This window comes from Cnephaeus nilssonii, assembly GCF_951640355.1.
Source record: "Cnephaeus nilssonii genome assembly, chromosome: 10".
NCBI classification, from domain to species: domain Eukaryota; kingdom Metazoa; phylum Chordata; class Mammalia; order Chiroptera; family Vespertilionidae; genus Cnephaeus; species Cnephaeus nilssonii.
Window position 1 is genome coordinate 3,292,192 of NC_137081.1, and position 25,298 is coordinate 3,317,489.

The 25,298-nt window shown below is 59.0% G+C and overlaps 1 protein-coding gene across 2 annotated transcripts in view; it reads right to left on the bottom strand.

Annotated features, from left to right (window-relative positions):
* The window catches only part of STAT1 (signal transducer and activator of transcription 1), a 33,765-nt gene that overhangs the window by 1,288 nt on the left and 7,179 nt on the right, over positions 1 to 25,298 (bottom strand). The window contains exons 5-23 of one of the 2 annotated variants that reach the window (XM_079782784.1): positions 23,247 to 23,336; positions 22,046 to 22,124; positions 20,670 to 20,761; positions 20,309 to 20,460; positions 19,493 to 19,651; positions 18,515 to 18,607; positions 16,856 to 16,915; positions 16,149 to 16,178; positions 15,966 to 16,059; positions 14,839 to 14,880; positions 13,289 to 13,372; positions 12,562 to 12,660; positions 11,006 to 11,141; positions 9,104 to 9,153; positions 8,081 to 8,175; positions 7,247 to 7,392; positions 5,927 to 6,112; positions 4,670 to 4,742; positions 3,833 to 3,935 (exon numbers count right to left, since the gene is read on the bottom strand). In XM_079782784.1, coding sequence (XP_079638910.1) covers positions 3,833 to 3,935; positions 4,670 to 4,742; positions 5,927 to 6,112; positions 7,247 to 7,392; positions 8,081 to 8,175; positions 9,104 to 9,153; positions 11,006 to 11,141; positions 12,562 to 12,660; positions 13,289 to 13,372; positions 14,839 to 14,880; positions 15,966 to 16,059; positions 16,149 to 16,178; positions 16,856 to 16,915; positions 18,515 to 18,607; positions 19,493 to 19,651; positions 20,309 to 20,460; positions 20,670 to 20,761; positions 22,046 to 22,124; positions 23,247 to 23,336 — 1,863 coding nt within the window. Of the gene's footprint in view, positions 1 to 3,832; positions 3,936 to 4,669; positions 4,746 to 5,926; positions 6,113 to 7,246; positions 7,393 to 8,080; positions 8,176 to 9,103; positions 9,154 to 11,005; positions 11,142 to 12,561; positions 12,661 to 13,288; positions 13,373 to 14,838; positions 14,881 to 15,965; positions 16,060 to 16,148; positions 16,179 to 16,855; positions 16,916 to 18,514; positions 18,608 to 19,492; positions 19,652 to 20,308; positions 20,461 to 20,669; positions 20,762 to 22,045; positions 22,125 to 23,246; positions 23,337 to 25,298 lie in introns of both variants that reach the window. The other variant, XM_079782785.1, reaches the window with a different exon arrangement.

Here is a 25,298-nt window from a genome sequence, read left to right on the forward strand (position 1 = left end):
CGCGCACGTACAGTGCGACTGAAACTTCGTGGCCCGTGCGCAGAAGTCGGTTTTCGGCCTGGGAGAGCCTATTTTGAAGAAGTGGCGTTAGAACACTCACGGGGCCAAAGAGCCGCATGTGGCTTGCGAGCCGCGGTTTGCCGACCACTGCCCTAAGCTGATGGATTAGCGCTCTGTGGCCTGCTGGATTAGTCCTGGCCACCCCTCCGGGCTGCACAAAGCTTTCGGCTGTTATGCAACCAGCAAATCTGCTCCTGCAGAACCAGGAGGGACGTGCCTCCAGGCTGCTCGGCAGGAATGAGACAGACGGTCTCTCAGGTGGAGGAGAGCAGCGGAGGTAGGAACCCCTCGCCTCCAGCAGTGCCTCCTGCTCAGCTGCCTGAAGAGGGCACCTGGCAGGCAGGCGTGCTCACCCAGAGGGCACCTGCCCACTGCCGGCCTGGGCTCTCCCGCTGGCACCTCGTGAGCGGAGCCAGGGATGCTGCTGAGCGTCCTACACACTGACTGGCCTGCACGAGGGGTGCGCAGCCCGAAATGCCCCTTCTTTTCAGTCCCAGTGCTCACCAGGGGGGCACCTGGTGATGCTCAGAGAAGTGGTTTTGTAAGAGCACGTGATGGGCAAACCACGGAGGTGGGAGCAGATTCCTAGGAGGAAGGGGCTCGGGACACAAGTCGTGGAGGTGAAGGAAGGGCCCTCGGAGCTTGGGAGTGAGGAGCTAAGGGTAACAGGCGGGTGCCTGGGGGGGGGGGGGGCGGGGAGGGGAAGGCAGGGCGTGCTCCCCGAGGGAAAGCGCCAGGCCAATGGTTTTGGGTGAAAAGCACAATGTTCCAGTGCGGCTGATGCCACAGTGTAGCTGGGGGTAGACTCCGGAGGAGGAGTGGGCGGGAGAGGAAGCCCGGGCTCTGTTGTCGGTCCCTCAGCAGCTGTGACGGGCGTGTTCGTAGCCCCTGCCTCTCAGTCCCCACCCAAGGAGCTAAGGCAGACGGGTGCTCAAGGGCTAAACTGGACACGGACCGCCGCGTGGCAGACGGACAGCAACCATGACTAAAGGTCCCTCTTATCGTCACATCAGCTCGGACCAAAGGCCTGGGAGAGCGGTGAGGTTTCCTGGCGAAGGAGTTTATTGGACTAAAATCCAGGCGAACATGCACGTGGTCCTGCGTGCCGTCCCCGGACGACCTCCCGGGGCTGCGGGCTCCTGCTCCCGAGGGGCACAGGCATCGCCCGGGGCACCCACCCACCCACCCACCCACCCGCGCCCAGAGCTGCTGCCCCAGCCCGGGGACTAGCTCTGCGAGGTCACTCCGTGTCAGGGCAGCTGCCTATCCCAGGAGTGGAGGCTGTGGGAGCCGCGGCCCCGTGAGGACAGGCCATCGGACAGACAAGGCGGTCTCCTCAGTCCGGACGAACCCAGCGTGTGTCTAGGCAGCGCGCCCGCACGCGGGCCTCTCAGCTCCTTAAGCCCTCTCCACCTGTAATCGGGGGGTGCGTTTGTGTGTGCGAGACAGGGTTATTTATTCTACGTGGACTGTGACCCTGAAATGAAGGAAATCATCTGGAATGGGATGGGATGGCTACAGGGGACATGTGGAGACCCCGAGCCATTTCAGTGTTTATTTGAGGGTTTCATTCTCCCCCAGGATCGCTCAGAGCACGGAGAATGCACTCGCACTGCGCACAGATGGAGGGGACTCATCCATCTTATTTCCCCGGGGCCAAGGGAGATAACGGAGAAGACAGAACTCGATGTCCAGCCCCCAGCACAGGCCTCTCACCCCAGGCCCACGGCCCGGCCCACACGGCGCCTCCCACTGGGCCCGTGCACAGCAGATCAGACGCCCCGCCCCGCCCCGCCAGCTTCTCCAGGCGCCGCTTTGAGTGGAGCAGAGGCCGCTGTCCGTGGGAGGCGTCGGGGACGGTGGACAAGGGCAGGCTCTCACACCCCTGGACTCACATACCCGCCCTCACTCACTGTTCCTTCTCATCAAGTCACCTAGATTGGGGGTGCTTTTTCCACACCCGCAGAAATGGGAGTAACAGTAGTACCAGCTGGGAGGCGGTGTGAGGACCGAGTACGACCTGTGGGTGCCTGGCACACAGCCAGTGCCCGAGGCGTGTCGCCTGTGGTGTGTGAGGCCCAGGAGGCCCAGGCCACGTGCTCAGGGACAGCAGAGGCGGAGAATGGCAGCTGTGTTGGTACCACTGGCCTATCTCACGTGCTCTCTTTCCCCTAAATATATGTCTATTATTGTCAGAGAGGAAGGGAGAAGGAGAGGGAAACATCAATGCGAGAAAGAGTCATGGACCGGCTGCCTCCTGCACGCCCCACACTGGGGATCGAGCCTACAACCCGGGCCTGTGCTCTGACCAGGAATCGAACTGTGACCTCCTGGTTCATAGGTCGACGCTAGGCCACGGGGCCGGCTCACGTGTTCGGAATAGGCTTTCTATTTACGCCTCCTTCGTGTCAGCTCTCAAAGCACTTTCCCCAGGGCTGGGGGCACACTATGGAGGACGTGACCTTAACAGAGAGGTGCCTGTCCACCTGTCCACAGGAACAGACTGCTGGCTCTTTCACTGCCCAGGCATTTTTCTCAGTGACTGTCAGACATTTTGTCAACAATCAGGAAGTGTAAGAAAGGCCGGTCCGAGGGTTTTAGCCTGTGCTGCCTCAGGTGAGGACGTGACATACCGGAAACTTACCTGGAAGCAGGTATTACTGATGTTTTATAAATGCATTCCCTGCCCGCATGGACCTGGGCCCTGAGTGTGTGACCTGAGGCCCTGAGGGTGTGACCTGGGGCCCTGAGGGTGTGACCTGTGACCCTGAGGGTGTGACCTGAGGCCCTGAGGGTGTGACTGGGACCCTGGGGGTGTGACTGGGACCCTGAGTGTGTGACCTGTGACCCTGAGGGTGTGACTGAGACCCTGCTCACATGGACCTGGGACCCTGAGGGTGTGACCTGAGGCCCTGAGGGTGTGACTGGGACCCTGCTCACATGGACCTGGGGCCCTCAGGGTGTGACTGGGACCCTGGGGGTGTGACTGGGGCCCTGGGGGTGTGACTGGGACCCTGCCTGCATGGACCTGGGCCCGGAAGGTGTGCAGAGCAGAGCCCATGCAGCCTCCCCGCTCTCTGCCTCCCCCCACGACTGCCCGCAGGTCCGCAGGTCCCGGAGAAGCAGAAAGGCCGGGAAGGACACGGGATGTTTGGAAGGATGTGAAACACTTCTTTCACAATGAGCTGGAATGGCTTCGTGTGGAAAAGCTTAAAATGAAACAGCGTCAGCAAAAACCCAGCCAACCAAAAACACTGGATTTCAGGCTGATGAGCAGACCGCACGTCTGACAGACCGGAAAGCGGGAAACGCCCTCCTCCCAAGGGAAGAGGCCTCGGACCCGACCCTCACGAACTGCCTCCCTCCGGGCCCAGGTGCCAGCAGCTCGCACCTGTCCCAGCCGGGAGCCGGGAGCCGGGAGCCGGGAGCCGGGAGCAGGTGGCAGGGCTCCCTGCTGCCGCCACGTCTCCCATCAGCGCTGTCGTTCCCACGCACTAGCCCCCCTGAGAGTAACAGCTCCCACCCCGAAGCAGCAGGCCCCAGGCAAACCGGGTCAGGGGTCCTAGCCCCTGGATGCTGGGACATCGCCAGGGGACAGCCCCCAGGGGTAGAAGTCCTGGGGATGACGTGGCTTGTTTAGGCACAGCCGACGGGAAGCCTCCTGTCCCCGCTCTGCCAGGCTCCGTCTGACGCCCTGCAGCCGGCCCAGGTCTGTGGGGGCGAGGGGCCCTCCCTGCCCAGGAAGCCCCCAGCCCTCGGGGCGGGCACTCACCATGCTGTCGAATTCCACGGGGCCCACGATCCGAGACACCTCGTCAAACTCCTCGGGAGACATGGGGAGCAGGTTGTCTGTGGTCTGCAGTCGGGAAGGGTGCCTGGAACGGGAGGGGGAGGGTTAGCTCTGGGCGAGGAAGGCAGGGCTCTGCCCGCACGTGTCGGCGGCGGCCTGTGACTGCACCGTCCTGTTGTTGTTATGGCAGGAAGTGGGCACAATGCAAAATGCATTTTAAGAAGTGCAGACCCCGGGAGGCTGCTGCCCCGCGCGGCCCCTGCGGTGTTGCCTGGGGCGTGCGGGCGCGGGCGCGGCCTGGCTCGGGCGCATCGAGGCGGTGCGAGTCCCTCTTCCCTACCTTGCGGTGTGAGTGCAGAGGAGGCTGATCCCGAGATTTTACGTGAAGGCTACTCCATGCGCCCCACAGCGCTCAGGCCAAACTACTGACCGTGACTTTTCCCATTTTTTTGTCTACCTTTTATGAAACGAAACGACAAAATAAAAGCAGGTGGAAGAAATGTATCTCAACCATCACGGTGGCCTTTTCCAGATCGAAAAGAACTCCTCTCCCACTCTGATCGATTTTCGTTCATTTTATTCACACTTTTTCAAAGTCTGTTTGGGGAGGATTTATATCCCTTAAATACAACTTGGGGAGTTTTTTGTTTTGTTTTTTGTTTTTTATATAAAGGCGGTAAAATGCGGAGGCGGGGACACCGGGCCGCTAACTGGGGTCTTCCCATCGGGTTGAGTGCGGCGGCGGCAACAAGGACAAGGAAAGCAAAGTGCAAGCGTCTTCCGCGGCCCCCGGGGCAGCCACGCTCTCCTGCCACTTACACTTCAGACACGGAAATCAGCTCCGTCTTGATGTATCCCGTCCCTTTGGGGCCGTCGACTTCCATGGGCTCTGCTGCTGGAAGGAGCACGGGGGACACGCCATTAGCAGGGCCACACGCACAGGCATGCCTCTTTCACCAAATGTTACTTTGGGCCCTGGCCGGTTGCTCAGTGGTTAGAGCATTGACCCAAGGACTGAAGGGTCCCAGGTTCGACTCCGGCCAAGGGCACGTACCTCGGTTGCAGGCTCGATCCCCAGGCCCGGTTGGGGCCTGTGCAGGAGGCAACCAATCGATGTGTCTCTCTCACATCAATGTTTCTCGCTCTCTGTCTCCTCCTTCCCTTCCACTCTCTTTAAAAAATTGAAGGGAAAAGATATCACCCGGTGAGGATGAACAACAACAAAAAGTGACTATTTTTCCTCGACAGTCAGATACTGGAGTCCTGTCACTTTAAGGGGTCCGAGCTCCCTGGCTGAGTCACCTGAAGTTCTGGTGGGAATGTGAACAAGGAAGACGAGGGGAGGGTTCGGGACCGGGGTCAGGCCGAGCGGTTTCTCTTTCCGAGGCTCGGAACCCTGTAGGAGCTGTGCCTGGCGCTGCGGCCCGGCCTGGCTGCCGTAACCACACAGCTGGCCAGGCGAGGGAGGGCAACTCCCCCGAGTAACTGCGGACACTGAGGCGTCAGGTTCTGAAAAGCACGCAGCTTTGCTGGCATGTTCCCAGCCAGATGAGCCTGACCGGGCGTTCGCAGTGCCGTGCAGGGAGGACAGGGGAGCAGGAGGCCCGTGCTTAACGCCAGGTCTGCTCTTCACAACACTGTTCACAACACGCCCCCTACTGGCTGGGTCACCCCCGGAACTCCAGCACTTCTCCTGGGCCTCAGTTTACCCGATTTTAACAGGAGCAGGCTGGCATCAATCGGCTGGCCATAGCGGTCCTACCTTTTACCCTTTCCACGTGGAAAAGTGACAATGTGACAGATATGCAAGACGAGAAATGACCTTTCCCACCCCTCTAGAACAAGAAGGCGTTACTCATTTCTTAGCAGCTATTTCAGGCCGACTAGTGCACTAGGGTCAGCTGTGCTGTGTGGGTGCCATGTTTTCAAAGCCCGCTCTGAGCAATCCGAAAGGCAGTGGCCGTCTGATGGCTCAGCGTGGGGTCGGGGTCGTGCCGGCTCCTCGCACGCGCGGGAGGCAAGGGCCCGGGGCGCCTGAGCCTGTGGAGGCGATGAGGTGAGAACCCGGGCACTCACCTTCCTTGGGCCTGGAGTAATACTTCCCAAAGGCGTGGTCTTTGTCGATGTTGGGGTACAGGTACTTGAGGGGGTTCTCTGGAATATTTTCGGCGGCCATGACCTTGTAGTTGCGAATGATATCAGGGAACGTCACCGCAGAGAGCTCTTTCTTCGTGTAGGGCTCCACCGCATGGAAGTAAGGCTCTAAGGGAAGAAAACCGCGCTGAGTCCACGGAACATCCCAGCACAACAGAGGAAAGACGCAGAGCACGGCCGAGCCGGGGGGTCGGAGACTGAGAACCAATCACAGCCTCAGGGTTGCCATGCAGGCGGTGCACTAAGTCGATTACAATCTATAATAATCAAAGTGTAATATGCTAATTAGGCCGGACGACCTTCCGGACCAAGCAGAGGCTGCGAGGGAAGCCCGGGTGCCAGGTGCCTGCCGGTGGCTGGAGGGAATCCCAGGTCCCGGGTGCCAGAGGGAACCCGGTGCCGGCAGCCAGGGAAGGAAGGCCTACTCTTGCACGAATTTCGTGCATCGGGCCTCTAGTCCTTTCACAAACGGGAAAGCGGGCAGTCATTACTACCAACAGCACTGTGCTTGTCATCACACGCCGACACCTATAGCACTGGCCCCCACAGCATCTGCTAGCAGCCGAGAAGGAACCGGCTCCCCTATCCTGCCCTTCTCTGCGGTTCAGCCTTTCCCCCCAAAACGGGCATTTTTCAGTCATGGATTCATTCGTTAAACAGAAATCCAATGTAACGAATGTCAACTTGCATCTGCCCCGTCTGACAGCAGGTGGAGGGCTGCACCCAGGCCCGGACCCATCTTAGAAAGGCTGCCTGCACCCGTGCCCGCCCCCGCACCTGTGCCCGCCCCCCCGCACCTGTGCCCGCCCCCCCGCACCTGTGCCCCCCCCGCACCTGTGCCCGCCCCCATGCACCTGTGCCTTCCCCACCGCACCTGTGCCCGCCCCCCCCGCACCTGTGCCCGCCCCCCGCACCTGTGCCCGCCCCCCGCACCTGTGCCCCCCCCCCCCCCCCCCCCGCACATGTGCCCGCCCCCGGCCCCGCGGCCTTCCCCTGCCAAGACCTGGCTGCCACTCATACCGACTCCCCTTCCGCCTACAGAGGACAACAAGAAAAAAGAACGTGGCCGTGTATTTAAAAACCATGCCTGCATACCAGGTTCCGGGCAACGAGGGAACCAGACACTCATGCAACGGACTGAATCCCGCCTGGGGTGGCTGGGAGAGGACAGCTTCCGGTTTTGTGTCGGAAGCTGGTTCTCTGCAGGAGCTGCCTGGCGGGGAGGGAGGGCCATGGCCTTACCGCCTCCGTTCTGCGGCCGCTCCACCCACGTGAAGGTGATGGCGCCCTCGCGGCAGCTCTCACTGAAGCGCAGCAGGAAGGTGCCGGGCTGCTGGTCCTTGAGCAGCGCCCGCTCGCGCTCCTTGCTGATGAAGCCCACGATGCACCTGGCGGGAGGGCGAGGCAGTCGGGTCAGTCGTGACTTTAACCTTCATGCTCACTTCCTATCAAGGTCGCTGGGCCCTGACAGAACAGCTAACAGGGGGCAGGCTACTCAGAGGCTTTAACGTCGATTTAACCCACACTCAGGAAGGACTGCTCTCACGTATGCTGAAGTCCAAAATGGATCGGCAACACGGGCCCAGCAGGTGCTCTAGGTGAGCAGTTACTACTTGCCGGCCCGCCCGCGTGGCTCAGTGGTTGATGGTTGACCTATGAACCTGGAGGTCACGGTTCGATTCCTGGTTGGGGCACATGCCCGGGTTGCAGGCTAGATCCCCAGTGTGGGGCGTGCAGGAGGCAGCCAATCCATGATTCTCTCTCATCATGGATGTTTCTATCTCTCTTTCCCTTCCTCTCTGACATTAATAAAACGTATTTAAAAAATATATAATAAAAGTGTTTTCTTCCTTCCCTGGGGCAATACAGTGGGTGCTCAATAAATGTACGAATGGCACTCAGCGCACAGAGTCATCTCTGAGGCTACCCCGCCCCCCCGAGCCCTGAGGGGCGCTGGAAGCCCCGTTTCTGTGAGACGCACACAGGTCTCAGCACCGGGCCAGGCCTGTGCCGGCCGCACGGCCCGGGGAGTGTGCTGAACGCAGGTTTCAACACTGCGCCTGCCAAGGCCCTTACCCATCGTTCCAGAGAGAGAGTAGGTGCTTTTTGATGAGTTCAAGGATGCTTTCAATCCAAAGCCAGAAAGGAAAGTTTTTGTCATTTATATTTTCCTGCAAGTAAACAAGGACACACACTAGGAACACGGAATCCAAGTCCTGGTGACTTCCCGTGCCCCCTCGCCTCCCACCACCAAGCTGGACTCTGCAAAGGCGGCCCCGTACACAGCAGCCCCCATTCCTGGTCCCCAGACACCCAGCTCTGCCTTTCCTGGGCCGCCTCCGCTTCCCTCTCAAACAGGAGCAGCCGGCCAGGGAATGACCTCCCGGGGAATCACAACAAAAGCTGCCCTCGCACCGGACAGACCAGCAGCAAGTAGCAAGCTCGCAGCGGCAGTGAGCAGGCGGCAGTCTGGTGACTTCAGGGGCCTAATCACTCCCTCCGGCTGGTGGCTGGTCCCTCAGCTTGAGGTGGCTGGGGCTTGAGCTGGCTGGGGGTTGAGGTGGCTGGGGGTTGAGGTGGCTGGGGCTTGAGCTGGCTGGGGGTTGAGGTGGCTGGGGGTTGAGGTGGCTGGGGGTTGAGCTGGCTGGGGGTTGAGGTGGCTGGGGCTTGAGCTGGCTGGGGGTTGAGGTGGCTGGGGGTTGAGGTGGCTGGGGGTTGAGCTGGCTGGGGGTTGAGCTGGCTGGGGGTTGAGCTGGCTGGGGGTTGAGGTGGCTGGGGGTTGAGGTGGCTGGGGGAGCTCATCTGGCGCCAAGCCACCCACCGGCACGGAGCACAGTTCTCACGGATGGCTAACACGCTGCCAAAGGGGCCGTGTGAGCAAACCAGACTCGCCCGGGATGTGAGAGAATGTTATCACCCGGCGGGCTCTTCCTGTCTGACTCGCTGCGAGGCCAACCTCGGTGCCAAGGAAAGTAAACGCTCTGCCCGGGGGCCACGGGGAGAGGGACGAGCCAAAGTAAACGCCCGGCGCGGACTGCCACCGGGAGAGCGCGGACCTCGCAGAGAGCCAAGGACAGACGTAAAGCGGGGCGGGCCCACCTTGCAGAACCTCGTCCACGGGATGAGGCCGTCGGGGCCGGCACCAGGACCTAACGGATAAAAAAGCTTTGTCAGCAAACAGGTCAGTGCCGGAGCGTGGGCGGGGCTGGCCGGCTCGGGTTTGCTCTCAGAGGAGCCAGCCCCCGGCACAGGAAGGCCGTGTGCTCATGGCTGCTCTCGGTCCCGCGCTTTCTGCAGAAGCCGCCGCGTGTCCCTCCCTGGGCCATGGCCCCCCACGGCCTCCCTCTCCAGTGACCTACAGAGTTGGTTTAAAAATGCAGCTAAGGCCAAGATCTCCCTAGGCCACCTGCTGCATAAACACTTGACTTTATAAGCTTATTTTAGGTATTAAATTAGGCATTTCCCTCACACCTCCTCCAAACAGGACATGGGCTAGGGCAGTGGTCAGCAAACCGCGGCTCACGAGCCACATGCGGCTCTTTGGCCCCTTGAGTGTGGCTCTTCCACAAAACACCACGGCCTGGGCGAGTCTATTTTGAAGAAGTGGCGTTAGAAGATGTTTAAGTTTAAGAAATTTGGCTCTCAAAAGAAATTTCAATCGTTGTCCTGTTGATATTTGGCTCTGTTGACTGAGTTTGCCGACCACTGGGCTAGGGAGTTCGATACAAATCATGAGTCTCATATTTTTGTTGATTTCGGAGAGGAAGGGAGAGGGAGAGAGAGAAACATCAATGACGAGAGAGAATCACTGATCGGCTGCCTCCTGCATACTGCCTAATGGGGATCGAGCCCACAACCCAGGCATGTGCCCTTGACTGGAATCGAGCCCAGGACCCTTCAGTCCAAAGGCCGATGCTCTATCGACTGAGCCAAACCAGCCAGGGCAGAAGTCGAGGGAGAGAAAAGGGAGGGGAAGGCGGCCTCGGGGTTACTAGCTACATAAATGAGGGCAGCCCAGGCCATCAGAGGTGGGAGCTCACCTCTCCTCAAAGAGAACCACAAATGGCCCGGCCGGTGTGGCTCAGAGGTTAAGCATACACCCATGAACCAGGAGGTCACGGCTCGATGCCTGGTCAGGGCACATGCCCAGTATGGCGTGTGCAAGAGGCAGCCGATCGATGCTTCTCTCCCTTCCTCTCTGAAGTCAATGAAAACACACATGTATTTTAAAAGAGAGAATCACAAATAAGCCATTACAGAGAGAAATATATCTTTCTTAAGTCTCACCAACTGAGGAGAAGAAATACGGCGACTTTCTACTTTTGATTCAGTGGCACAAGCAGCTACATGGCCAAGAGGGGGCGCTGCAGCAGGCCTTGTGGTCGGGGAGCCCTGGGCGTGTCTGCAGTGCGCGCAGCGCTGCTGGGCAAGGAGCGCGTCCGCAGCGACGCTGCCCGTGAAATCGTAAAGAAATCGTGTGGACACTCCCGCCCACTGAAGGCCTGAGACCAGCGGCCTTTGACTTGCTGAGGGTGGGAGACTCGTCCACCATGGCACTGGCCACCGGAAGGGGACCATCTGCCTGGGGGGACCTGCGCAGGCAGGCGAAGCTCTTCGTCAGGGGGTCCCGATGTGGGCAGTGGGCAGGGCCTCCTCCTGGCCGCTGAGGCCGGCGCCCAGGGTGTGCCGTGCACGGGCCCCAGCCCTATTCGCATGTGGAGGAGACTTAGTTTTCTCTCCAAGGTTAAAAAGACTTGACCTTTCTCTTCGGAACTTATTTTAGCCACAAGGAATACACTTTTCATGATGCAAAAGCATCTTTCTCTTAGGACCGCTGCTCAGAAGTGCCACCGAGATCGTGGGAAACAGGCCACCTGGACCTCTGGCCGGCCTGTCACTCGAGGTGCGGGTCCCGCCCGCTCAGCTGAGCTGCACTGGAAGCCCCCGTTTCCCCTCCCCCGCTTGACCAGGAGAGCAGGAGGGGGAGGAGCGCGTGCGTACCCAGCAGCTTCTCCCCCAGCATGGCGAGCTGGTCCCCGTTGAGGCCTCTCTTGGTGACGGAAGAGAACTGCCAGCTCAGCACCTCCGAGAGCTGCGCCCAGCGCGCGCAGGGCGGGTTCAGGAAGAAGGACAGGTTCTGGGGAGAAGACACCCACGTGAGCGGCTCCCCGAGAGCCACGGCCACAGGCCAGGCACCCAGCACAGCGGTGCTGGCTTCCGTGACCCCCACGGCTGACGGAGAACCAGGGCCGATGTGCAAGGCCTGCAGCTTCCCACCTGTGAACTCAGTGCGCCCTGAACCGATGTCGCTCGGAAACAGACCCACATGCTTCTGCGCTCACTCGTGGCCGTGCGTGCACACGGGTGAGAAAGGCGTCACCCACAGCACGCTTCCCGTTGAGGTCAGACCCCCCCCCCCCCACCGCCCCGCCAGTTCACCTCTCAGAGGATCGGTCCTTCCGAGGCCGGCACAGCCAGCGCTCGGCCTGTGTGCCGCTCTGGGGCCTCGCTGCCTAACCTGCCTCAGGCAGGACCTGCCTCGGGAGCCTGTGCTGCCAGGTGGGCGGTGCTCAGGCCGAGGCTGTGCTGTGGGCAGGAGCCTGACGCCAATGCACCAGCAAACACGGCGGGAAGGTGTCTTTCAAGGGACACCAGACAGGTCACCTACGAACTGGTGACGAGAGCTTATAACCGAGGCTTGAGGAGCCTGACCCCCTTCTTTGGGCTCAGGATTTGCTAAACCAGTTTTCACGGTGACTAGGTGACTAAGGGCTGGAGGTGTTCACGGTGACTAAGGGACTGCAGGTGTTCACGGTGACTGAGGGCTGGAGGTGGTCACGGTGACTGAGGGGCTGGAGGTGTTCACGGTGACTGAGGGCTGGAGGTGTTCACGGTGACTGAGGGACTAGAGGTGTTCACGGTGACTGAGGGCTGGAGGTGGTCACGGTGACTGAGGGACTAGAGGTGTTCACGGTGCCTGAGGGGCTGGAGGTGTTCACGGTGCCTGAGGGGCTGGAGGTGTTCACGGTGACTGAGGGCTGGAGGTGTTCACGGTGACTGAGGGCTGGAGGTGGTCACGGTGACTGAGGGGCTGGAGGTGTTCACGGTGACTGAGGGCTGGAGGTGGTCACGGTGACTGAGGGGCTGGAGGTGTTCACGGTGACTAAGGGACTAGAGGTGTTCACAGTGTCTGAGGGGCTAGAGTACAGTGAACAACGAGAATCGACTAGAATCAGTCAGCGGGGAGTGTGCACGCTCTAACAATGAGGTTGTTTAGTAGATGCACCCATTTTAAAGAAGTAACAATAAAGGCCTCATCCACAGTAAGTTATAACAGACCACCGACTGCCCGGTTTAGTCAAACCTGAGGGAAATCACAGTTCTCACTCAAAACACATCCACAAGCTTCCGCTTCCCCAGAATCCCTCCAGACCCCTGGCCGTGCCCCTTGCGCTATGTCCCTCAGCACCCGGCCCTCGCGGCTCTTTTGGAGCCGCGGCAGCTAGAGCAGGGGGTGTGGGTGCCCGGGGTGAAAGCAGACGTGAGTGTGTACGTACCCTGGGCTCCGTCACCAGCATGTTGTACCACAGGATGGAGGCCCAGCCGCTGGGGAGCTGGCTGACGTTGGAGATCACCACGACAGGCAGGGAGGTCGTCTGCAAGAGGACAGAGACCAGGAAGCCGTCAGAGTGACAGCAATATCGCCTTAGACCTCTGCGCAGCCTCAGGCCGGAGCCAGGGATCATTGGTAAATTTACACAGATGTTACACTTCAAAATTAAAATGTCAAGTTATGTTCTTTCGATCATAGTTTAATTTGTTTTTTTTTCTTCTTAAGGTTGCCATTTTTTAAAAGTTGACTTGAGACGGGGGAGAGGGAGAGAGAGAGAGAGAAAGAGAGAACATTGATTGGTCGCCTCTCATACACACCCCAACTGGGACTCGAATCCAGGACCCTTCAGTACACGGGGACGATACTCCAACCAACTGAGCCACACTGCCCAGGGCTTAATTTGTTTTTGATTTACCTTTCAGTTAGGAAATACGTCTCAATGCTTCACATAAAATCTAACAGAATAGCTCAACTGAAACAATCTGCTTACAGAATTCGAAGGGTAGTTCAGTTACCGAGCTTCATGAATCATTAAATTAAGATAGTATCGGCTGGAAAATATCACCTTTTTTTAGCAAATAGGCAAATTCCTCTAAAACAAAAACTGAGGAATAAACACACAAGCAAGCAGTTGGAAATAAAGTCTCCCACGGCTGGACCGTAACCCTTACCTCCAGGTCAATCACCAAACCCGGCTGGCACAGCTGGGTCTCGAAGCTGAGGGAGTGCAGCTCCTCCGTCACGATGAGCGGGCCCTGGAAGAGAGGGGGCGCGGTCATCCGGGTCCTGCAGCTCCCGAGACCCCCCAGCGCCCAGGCCGAGAGCTGCGCCAGCCGGGCCACGCAGAGGCTCGTGCCCCTCCCGCCCCAGGCCGGTCACGGCAGCCGTCCCGTGTCCTCTCCAACACGGAGCGCGGGAACCGTGGCCAGGACCACTGACTCGGGGGAAGAACTGTCGCGACTAAGGCTCCTTGACCCCCCGCCCCGACCCCCCTCCCCGCGCCCCCTCCCCCGCGGGCTGCACACTCCGGCAGGTGGGGTGGGCGGTGCCGGGCCAGGTGTGATCCCCGACTGGAGGGCGATGTGCACAAGCCTGGGGGTGGGTAGAAATGTGGGTTTCAAAGCGCCTAGCTACCTGTTACCTCACGTGAGCATCTGTATGGGAAATGGGAACACGGCCCTCCCAGGCCCCCCCCCCCCCCCCCCCCGCACCCCGGCCCCGAGGGAACACAGTGCCGCATCGGGGAGCGGCTGGGAGGCCCCGGGAGCCTGGCAGCCCCTCAGCAGGACAGCCGCGTTCTGATCTCACGCGGCTTCCGCACGTCCCTGCCCGCTCGCCCTGGTTCTGTGCTCTGAGCTGAGAGAGCGTGGGTCCCGGGCGGCCCGCCCACAGGCCGGATCGGATCGGACTTAGAGGTTCAACTTCGGGGGTGGCAGCCGGGGGGCGGTGACATCACAGCCGGCGCCACCGGGACATGTAGGTCCTCATACGCCCACGTTTCACGGCCAGACCTCCGGCCCTCTCGTGAGGTTTCTGGGACCTCAGCACTTGGCATAGCCAATACCAGATCACATCTCAGACCAGAGGTGCGGCCGCTCCCCCGCGAGGACAGGAGACCAGAGGCCACGGAGACTACAGGCCAGGGCCGGCCCCGGCTCCCCACCGTGCTGGTGGCGGCGAGGAAGGACGCACGCTGTGCGGGCACCAGGGACGACACATTGCACACCAAACCCGTGCTGCCGTCCCCGTGCACAGCTCGCTGCTGAATGCAGCACGGACACGATCCTCCAGGATGTGGCTCTGAAAAGGCCACGCAGAAGGTCGCTGCCCTGGGGGAGTGGGGGCAGGGGCACCTCGGTTTCCGCAGGGCAGACGCAGAAACCGGCCTCCAGTTCCGGTCCCGACAGCGACCCCTCTGCACCCGGAGCTGCTCCTGCAGACCTGTGGGTCCAGGTCTCCCCTGCTCAACGTGAGCAGCACAGGCGCCTGCAGACCCCGCCATCCCCCACCCGGGCAGGCTGGGAGGGTCCGGCCCACTGGTGAGCAGAACCGTTTGAAAGCCATAAGCCACGAATGCAGTGTTTGCTGTTACTACAGATGCACCAAGTCCCCACACACCCACCGCTCTGCCCTGCTGGGCCTGAGCGCCCGTGCGAGGCGTCCCCGGCCATGGGGGTGCTGGGCCAGCCCCCGCACAGACCTGCCGATGAGACAGACTCACCTCGTTGGTTCTGTTGCCGGCGTTCTTCTGCTCCTTCAGTTGCTGTAAAACAAGGAGACACCTTAGTACATGGCCCGATCTTCGAAGGTGCTATTTTCATTTACAATCACACCAGTCGGGCCTCGGGAAGAAGGCGGCCGGGAAGCTGTGCTCAGAACCAGAGCACACGGCACAGGGCCTTGTGCGGGGTCCCAGGCAGGAGCCTGCCTGCCGCCGGGCATCGGCCAGCACCCACGCACAGGAGGAGCCAGGACACTGCTGCCCTCCCTCCCCTCAGCGACCCGTCTCCCTCCCCAGCTGCTCCAGGCTCCCCAGGCTCAGGGCTCGGCCTCTCCTGCCCCCACCTGCCCCTGCAGCCCCCCGGGCAGGCCCAGCAGTCCAGGCCCAGCTAAGACTGTCCTCACAAGGAGCCGATCCTTGTTGTCGAGGGAACAGCTTAGGGTCCGAGAGCAGCTCTGGTCGCCCTGGGGCTCCTGAGTTTGGACCGAGGCGCTCACACCAGGTCTAGCTTCCTGGCTGGGTCGCTGTTCACGGGAGGCCGAGAGGCCGGCAGGTGAAGGCTGCCTTGAGCCTCCCTGCAGGCTCCGAGAGCACTGAGGACTCAGCACCAGCCCGTCCTCAGCATGCACCCAGGGTCTGCAGGGGGGCGGCCGAGGCACCGCCCACCTCCACCCCTGCTGCCGGGTGGCAGTGGTGCAGGGCCACCAGGAGGCGAACGTGAGGAGGGGGCCGAGGGGACCCTGGGGTCGGCCACACCTGGGCGGGGAGAAGGCACAGCCGGGACGTGGGGGCGACAAGAACCTCTGGGGAAACGGCAGCGCCAGAGCGCGTGCCCTCGCAGCCGAGGTCCCAGGCGCACACGCCACGTGCAGGTCACTTATGTGCGGACTGGTGTGTGGGAGATGCTGCTGAGTCCCTGCGCCCCAAATACAGTGTCTCTGGGAGAGAAACGCAGCAAACAGAGTGCACAGTCCTGGGCTGGGGAGGGACTGAGGTTCCCCAAGCGCTGGGGGGAGGGGTGGTCGCCAGCCACAGAGGGGCATCTCCTCCCAGGGGGCCCGCCCCCCCCACATCCCACGAAGTCCTAGGAAAGCAGACGCGATGTAAAGGGGACCTGGCCGCCCTACCAGGTGCCGGAACTCGGCCGCCAGGCTCCCGTTGGTGGACTCCTCCATGTTCATCACCTTCGTGTGTGTGCCCAGGATGTTGAACTTCCTGAACCTGGACAGCAGAGGGAGAGATGTGTAAACGGCTTGGAACCACGACACGAAGAAAGAAGGTGGCAGAATAAGCGCAAAGCACTTACGTACCCTTTCACCGTGTTTCTCTCGTTCACATCTCTGCAAAAAAAAAAAAAAGGATCTATGTAAAATGTTATCTATGCATCTAAGCTTTGAAATGAGCTTTATCAAAAGTGTAAAAGTATATGTACAAATAAACGGTCACCAAAAAGGTCAATCTGTACTCGTGGGCTTTCTGCCCTTCCTTTCACTCACTCGCTCCCACACCAGCCTGCCCAGTACCCCTGGGTAATAAATTACGGGGCAGAAATTTTTCATTTGTGCAACATGTGAACAGCACCAAGCAGCAGCCTCTTGTGAGGCGTGAACTAGCTAATGGGTGCTAGCACGCCCTCATGCAAGGCAAGCCTCAGTTGTCACCGTTTATGGAGCAACTACTTACTCCACGCACAGCACTGTGCCAAGCCCCGAGGACTCCCCTCAGCAGAGCCCTGCTCGAAACCGAGAGGACCTTCGGAAGTGACAGCTTAGTCCTCGGCTGCAGAGTCACGGCAGCCTGGGCACCTGCAGCCTCCCCCGGGCGGGCGGCCTAGGAGGCGGGCGGTGCAGAGGCTCGCTCAGTACCAGCTCACACTTGTAAACTTGCCCTGTGCCGTCTAAACAGGCCAGGCGTGAGGGATAGGAGTGGGAGCTACAATTAAAACCCGCTGGGATCCCCGTACAACGGCCACATTTCAATAGGTCATGCATCTTAGATAGTATTCAAGATATCTTACTTATCAAACAGAACTTTGACTTTCAAGTTATAATTCAGCTCTTGCAATTTCACCAACAATCTGGAAAGAAAAATGAAAGTCACTATTACTTAAAAAAACTATCGATTACAATTTATTTTGCCAATTCCCTATCAATAAACATTTAGATAACCCCACCTTCTCCAGCTTTGGGTTATACAAACAATGAAACTGACATCTTTATCTTCGCGCCTGGGCGTCGGAAGTGTGTTTGAGGGACACGCCTGGCTGTGACTGCGGGCGGAGCGGCGACGGCAGACTCTGAGAGCGAGCGCGCAGCACCTGCTCCCTACACGGCCTAGCCCACACGGGGTTTTCACAAAATTTCTACTTTTGGTCAATTGTGTGGGTAAGATATAGTAAATACTTTTACTAAAGCTCGTATCTAATGCTTGTTCCCTTGGGGGAAGATAAAAACTATCGCCCTTCATCAGGAGAATGAGGGTCCCCTCTCTCATCACCCGGGCGGGGTGGAGCAATGGAGACTCAGGCCTGCTGTGCTCCGCTGAGCTGGAGGCCCCGTGTGGAGCAGGTGACGGGATGAGACTTCCGGTGCCCTCCCAGCTGTGGGTGCCAGGACCCAAGGGTGCTGAGTGTAGCGCCAGGAAGTAGCACCTAAAACCTCACTAACAGTTCAGCACATGGGACCAGGGCCGACTCGAGGCAAGTGCTGCTCCCCTGGCCGGTGCTACTCCCCAGAGCCCCACTGCTCCCCTGGCCAGTGCTGCTCCCGTGGCCGGTGCTGCTCCCCTGGCCGGTGCTACTCCCCAGAGCCCCACTGCTCCCCTGGCCAGTGCTGCTCCCCTGGCCAGTGCTGCTCCCCAGAGCCCACTGCTGCTCCCCTGGCCAGTGCTGCTCCCCAGAGCCCCGCTGCTCCCCTGGCCGGTGCTGCTCCCCTGGCTGGTGCTGCTCCCTGGAACCCCGCTGCTCCCCTGGCCAGTGCTGCTCCCCTGGCTGTGCTGCTCCCCAGAGCCCCGCTGCACCCCTGGAGGTGCAGGTGAGCGGGGGCAGCTGCTCCACAGGAGGGAGAGCATGTGTCCTCACATGGAAACGTCTCCGCAGTTTATCATCAGGAGAAAAACAGGCCGCAAAACAACTAACTAGCAGAATCCCGGTTCTTAGAAATAAAACGCTGCACGTCACATGTATTTGTGTGTGCATGTGTGTATGTATACACACACACATAACTCATGTACTATGTAGACGTGGACAAACCCTGTGAGGACTGGCACAAGCTGTTAGCACAGTCGTCTGCAGATGCTCAGGTAACTGCACATCTGATGAGAGAGCCATGAACCCACTTGGCAGAAAAATGTATGTGTCACAGGCCCCACACACAAGTGCAAGGGTTCTGGGGGCGTGTGAAGCTCTTCCCCGCACTGACGCTCGAGAGGGAAGGCGCTGCTGGGACTCAGGGAATGCGCACTCCATCTGCCCTGGAAAAAATCGGGGGTGTGCATGTGTACGCACACACATCTGTTACAGCTCTAGTGGGAAAGACCAGACTCTCAGCCTGCAGAAGGGTTCGGAATAAAGTGCCCGCTGCGAACTCCTCCCCCAGATGCGCCCCCGGGCAGTGCTGTGGGAGGAGGCGGGGAGCAGACTCGGCGCAGGAGGCAGCGGGCTGCCCGGCGCTCTCACCTCAGCTTCACGGTGAACTGCACGCCCGTCTTCAGGACCAGCGGCCTCTGCGGGTGCGTGGGCATGCACGGCTGCCGCTCCACCACGAAGGAGCTGTGGGTCCCACAAAGCACAGGTTAGCATTTCCAGGAAGGCCGAGCAGTAAAAGCTGATCTCCCACAGAGGAAGGGGGTACAGGGCACAAGCTAAGAAGCAGCTTAGAGGGCTCCGACGGTGGACAAAATGGGGGTTCCTAGTCAGTAAAGCGACGCTCGGGTCTCATTTGCTCTCGACAGAACCATAGAAATTGTCCTGAGGTGCGATCCTCTCCGCCAGCGAGACCCTCAGCTGGACGGTGTGCTCTGCAGTCGGCGCTGAGAAGCCAACCTGCTAACGACTTAGTACAGTGATCCTCCCGCAGCGTGCACAGCATCGGACCTGAGCGTCCTCCGCAGCGGGCACAGCATCGGACCTAAGCATTCAGAGGGGGATGCGAGAGCCTGGGAGCAGAGGAGGCCAGAGGGAGGGGACACGGCTGATGAGGGGAGACCCGCCGTCTCGCACGGCCTGGCTGTGGAGGGACAGAGAAGGGGTGACATTCACTAGTTCCCACTCTAGGCGGCCACAGAAGGACAGACTCCGGGAAGAACTGACTGGCCATGAAAAGTGTATGTAACCCATTAAACCCTCCTTTGTAAAATACAAATATATTTGTGTTGATTTCAGAGAGGAGGGGAGAGGAAGAGAGAGATAGAAACATCAATGATGAGAGAGAATCACTGTTCAGCTGCCTCCTGCATGCCCCCTACTGGGGATCAGGCCCGCAACCTGGGCATGTGCCCTTGACCGGAACCAAACCCTGGACCCTTCAGTCCGCAGGCCGATGCTCTATCCACTGAGCCACACCAGCCAGGGCCCATCAGACCCTCCTTACTGATCTGGATGAGCACACAGATTCCCTCGGGGGAACAGGCCTGCGGAGGTGCGACAGCCCCTCACCTCTGGATGAGCTGCTGGAAGAGGCTGAAGGTGCGGTCCGACAGGGCCTGCTTGTTCTTCGTGATGGGGTCGTGGTCGTAGGTGTACTTCTGCTCCAGCTCCTCGAGCTTTTTCAGCTGCTGGCGGACCTGCTGCAGGCTCTCGGCGACGACCGTGAACCTGGGAGGCACGGGGCAGGGCTGTCAGAAACAGCCCACAGCGGCCGGGACTGAGGGCCCGCGGACACCAGCCAGGGGTCCTCACAGGTAGCACACCCGCTACCACACGGGTGCACTCGCACCGCAGGGGGCGCTGGGGGACGAGGCTCCTCTCGGTGGTGTTTGGGGAGAAAACACTAACATGTGCTGCTCTCTCTGGTCGCCACGAAGCCCTCCTGTTGATTCTCAAGTGCACATCCAACTTCTGGAAACCTCGGAGGCGACCCCTCCCCTCGCCCCCCCCATGGAACTGGTTAGCGCTGGCAGCATGTGCTGCCGGAATCACCCGCGGCCACCTCCTGCCTGCACGCCCAGAGCTCCTTCCCGGCCAGGACCAGCCGCCCTCCCCCTGCGTCCCAGGCCTGGCCAGGGCCGCACGCAGCTTCAGGACGTACCCATGGGGCGGGTGACTGGACGAATGGCCACACAAACTGTTACCGCATGTCATCCTGGAAAATGCCTCAAGTGTTTTGTTTTTAATAAAACATCAGGACCCAAATTGTTCAACGTGTTATGTGACAACCATGTCCCTGGTGTTCCGGCACAAATGACGTGTCCCGTGGCCCAGGGGCAGCAGGGAGAGGGGCGCCCCGGCCCGGCGGAGCAAGGCCAGGCTTACCAGCTCTGCAGCTGATCGAGGCAGGCGTTGGGGGGCCCCCCGATGCAGGCGCTCTGCTGCCTGCGCTTCCACTCCACCAGCTCGTCGTTGATCAGGGCCTTCTGGGTCAGCTCGGTGGCATTCAGCACCTCGATGATCTTGTGAACGACTTCCTGCAGGGAGAGGGCGAGACAAAGCAAAATCAATTTACCTTTAGTCGCTGAGCTTTAAACAATTTTTTAAAAGCAAAGCCACTAGCCTTTCGTCTCAGCGGGGCGCTAGGTCAGTGGTTATAAAAACCACCTCTCCTCCACCCTGAGCTTCAGTCCGCCCCTCAGTCCCTGACAAAAGCGGCACGTCTTCCCGGAAGGCGAGTCCCTACCTTTCTCTTGTTGTCCAGCATCAAGTACATCTTCTGCAGCAACATCTGCTCTTGTTTCTGATCGCTCTTGGCCACGCCGTTGGCTTCGTGCTCTGTGAGTGGCAGACAACAGGCAGATGTAAAAGTGAAGGCCACGCCTCACAGCCCGTAGCAGAGCGGTGGCCCCACGCTGCGTGGCGAGAGGGCCAAGTTGGGTCTGCTCCGATCTCGCTTGAACAGGAGGAGGAAAACGTCCACGTGTAAGAACTGGACGCAGGAATCAAAGCCCTGGTCTCCGATGCCCCTGCCGGGTGGCAGCAGCACTGCCTGGCTCTGCAGTCACGTCACAGTCTGACCTCAAGGAATGTGCATGGCCAACTCCAAACCGCAGTGGCTCTGAGAGTAGACGATTAGGAAGTAAGAGTAGTTGAGGTTCCTTCTCTCAGAGTTTTTACCCAAATCATACGTATGATCTCTCCACTATTTCTTACTGAGTTTATTGGAGTGACCCTGGTTAATAAATTACACAGGTGTACAATTCTACAACACATGGTCTGTATACTGTGTGTTCACCCCCTCAAGTCAGGTCTCCTTCCGTCACCATTCGTCCCCCTCTGCTCTAATGTTAACCACGCCGTCCTCCAAATGGCTGCTGGGGTCACAGCAGTACCCCACATGTTCTACACCGCGCACGGGTTTTTTCAGTTGCTGTCATCATCAAAAACAACAACAAGCCCGGCATGGCTCAGTGGTTGAGTGTTGACCTATGAACCAGGAGGTCATGGTTCAATTCCTGGTCAGGGCACATGCCCGGGTTGTGGGCTCGATCCCCAGTGGGGAGCATGCAGGAGGCAGCCGATACATGATTCTCTCTCATCATTGATGCTTCTATCTCTTCCTCCCTCTTCCTCTCTGGGATCAATAATAAAAATTAATTTATTAATTAAATAAAATTAAAACAAAAACACAACAAAACAGAGCTACTGCTTGAAGGCACGAGAAGAACGCTGACCGTGATCCGCGGGCACACACGCGGAGCTGGAACGTGTGGGGGAGCTTCAGGCGCCGGGCTGGGAACTCACCCCACATTCCTAACCGTCTCTGTCAGCCATGGGCTAGACACAACAAGTAACGCGTCCCCTGCCACCAAGGGCACCGCTGGGGCCTGGGGATAGCGCTGCTGCCCCCTAGGGGTACAAGCCAGACATGCACAGGACACCTGCACAACACATTATCTGACCCCCAACATCCCAGCACTGAGGGCCGGGAACCCTGGCTCAGCCAGACGAGCGAGTCCGCGTGGAAATATCTGCACGTGGGAAGGAGGACTGGTCTCTGTGGCTCACGCAGGCGGAAAAACCCACGGCCAAGGAGCACCGCTCTGCATGCGAGCTTACCTCTGTTCTGCGAGGTTTTGCATTTAAAGTCATATTCATCTTGTAAGTCTTCCAGCGTCTTGATTTCATGCTCTATGCACTATAAACAAAGACATACACAGGGTTGCTACTGATCAGCTTCCAAAACTTTAGAAGACCCAGAAAACCATGGCAATAATCCTGCTCCCTCGGACGGACTAGACTTGCAAAATCCGAGTCATAGACATGAAATAATGACCGTTTCATTAATAAATATATAGTAACTTTATTTAGAAAAGAAACTATACAACCAGCCAGTGTGGCTCAGTAGCTGAGCATCGACCCACGAACCAGGAGGTCACGGTTCGATTCCCGGTCAGGGCACAGGCCCTGGGTTGGGGGCTGGATCCCCAGTGTGGGGTGTGCAGGAGGCAGCCGATCCATGATTCTCTCTCATCATGGATGGTTCTATTTTTCTCTCCCTCTCCTTCCCTCTCTGAAATCAATAAAAGTATATTTCTTTAAAAAGGAAAGAAACTATGTCAGGACGGGGCCCTGATCCTTACTGCAGTGACGGGCTCCCCAGGAGGCTGCGGGAGAGCTGCTCCAAAGAACCCGGAGTCTGGGCGGACCCGTCTGACACACCCCATGCCCGTGTGACCCAGAGACCCCCGGGAGGCCCAGCCCCCCTCAGCTGGCCTCTTCCACCGACACAGCCTGGTGGAGAGCAGGCTTCCTCTCTGCCCCCCAAACAGCCCTCAGAGTGCAGGGCGTGAGCGGACCCCCACCCCCACCCCAGGCCCCGAGCACCCCCGTTGCCACACGCTGCCGCCTCGAAGGCTTGTCTTAAAAGGATGGGGCGTTCTGCTCTAATCGGAAACACTTTTCTCCCATCCACGTCTGAGAGGAAAACAGGTGCCTGAGGACGGCCACGTGGACCCGTGGACCCGGGACCTCCGGCTAGAGCAGGGCTATTGGAGCAGCAGCGCCTCGTTTCCTGGGTGACGGGCAAAGGCAGCTACAACACGGCGCTACGGGAAGGCCGAAGCGAGCTCGGCGTCTGTCAGTCACACCGGGAAGGCCTGGGAGTCTGTCTACTCACTGGGGTCTCCGACTGGTTTACTGGAGGTTTGGGGCCTCGGCTGAACGTTTCTCCTCCACTGTTTAAAGGACTGAGATGCGTTGCTATGGTTACACTGAAACCTTTCCCTCCCCAGAGAGCCGCGGGGCACACGGTACTCACCATCACCTTGTCCTTCACGGCCCTGACGCGGGCGTCCAGCTCCTTCTGCTTGTCGAGCATCACCGTGCCCTGAACGCTCCCCGACTGAGCCTGTAACGGGGGCGCATGACCGACAGTCACCCTTTCCTCTGGGACTTACCTGCTGGTCACACGCCAAAGCCAAGTCTACACCCTGTGCCCCACGCCTCCGACACCTCCCCGACCTCCTTCCTAGGCGTCCCCAGGAGTGCCTGAGGGAACAGTTCCGTTCCCAGGGCCCTGGACAAGATGCCGGCGAACTGCGAATGCTACGGAAGGGCCAGGCTCAGTTCGTGCTGAAACAAACACACGGCACTTCAGGCATGTTCCACTGACCCACACAGCTGCAGGCGCCACACAGGAATTTGTTTCGGGGTTTCTCAGATTCTGCAGACAAGTTTCTTCTTAAGAACCCTGGACTCCTATGATTTCCCTCATACGGGTGAACACAAACAGCGGGGTGGTGGGTGCCAGAGGGAAGGGGGTGGGGGAAGAAGGGGGCCCCAATATAAGGTGATAGGACACTGGACTTGGTGGTGGGCACACGGTGCAATATACAGGTCTCGTCATACAGAAACCCCCACCTGAAACCCGTATGTTCACGTGGACCAATGTCACCCCAATCAATTTAATAAAAAAAGAACCCTGTCCTTGTCTGTCTTAAAGCCTCGGAGTCCCCGTGTGGTCCCAGGCTGGCCGCCTCTTGCACCTCAGCTTGCTGGGAGGCAGGGCGGCGGGTCCTTGTCTGATTCTGACTCAGACACCCCCTGGTGACCTCACCCAGGTGACGCAGAGGCATGACGGCGCTGCTGCTAAGGCCTTTGGGGAACACACCTTTCGTTCACAGGTCAGACTAGTCAGCTTGAATTTAAAACAAGTAATATGTAGCTTTAAATGCTTGCCCTAGCCGGTTTGGCTCAGTGGACAGAGCGTCGGCCTGCAAACGGAAGGCTCCTGGGTTTGATTCTGGTCAAAGGCACAGGCCCAGGTTGCAGGCTTGATCCCCAGTAGGGGGTGTGCAGGAGGCAGCCGATCCATGATTCTCTCTCATCATTGATGTTTCTATCTCTCCCTCTCCCTTCCTCTCTGAAATCAATAACAAATATTAAAAACTTTTAAAAAATATATTTTATTGATTTTTTACAGAGAGGAAGGGAGAGGGAGAGTTAGAAACATCGATGAGAGAGAAACATCGATCAGCTGCCTCTTGCACACCCCCCTCTGGGGATGTGCCCGCAACCAAGGTACATGCCCTTGACCGGAATCGAACCTGGGACCCTTGAATCCTCAGGCCGACGCTATATCCAGAGCCAAACCGGTTAGGGCTAAAAAAATTTTAAAATAAAAACAAATGCTTAGAGCAGTAAGGTGCATTCAGAGTGACAGGGAGACGGGGACACAGAGCCTGGGGAGGAGGCAGGGGACTGGCCGGATGCCCAGGACGTGCGTGGGGAAGGGCAGTCGCCACCGCTACTTCAAGACTCTCTCACTCTGCTCCCACCATCTCACAGTGCCCCGTGCGTCTGGGTTGTCTGTTAGAGAGATGCCCACGGGCACACTCCCGTGCACTCTGGCGTTCCCCCTCCCCCTCACATGGGAATCGTCACAGCCAGAACCACCCACACCACTGCGGTGTCACCACTGCCTCCCGCTGGGCTGTGCCCACCACCCAACACTCAAGGAAGGAATGGACAAATGCCACAGCTACTTTAAAGCTGCTGGGCCCTGGTCACAGGAAGGTCTGTATTAGATTTAACAAAACCGTGGTCAAAGGTCTTGCCCTAGCACAGCCCTGTCCATGCAGCGTTTGGCTGCCTTGGAAATGTGACAGGTATCACAGTCCTATGTAAAACACAGCTCCTGGCCTGGCCAGGTGGCTCAGTGGTTGATCGCCGACCTGTGAACCAGGAGGTCACTGTTTGATTCCCGGTCAGCGCACAAGCCAGGGTTGCAGGCTCGATCCCCAGCAGGCAGCTGATTCTCTCCCATCACTGATGTTTCTCTCTCTCTCTCTCTCTCTCTCTCTCTCTCCCT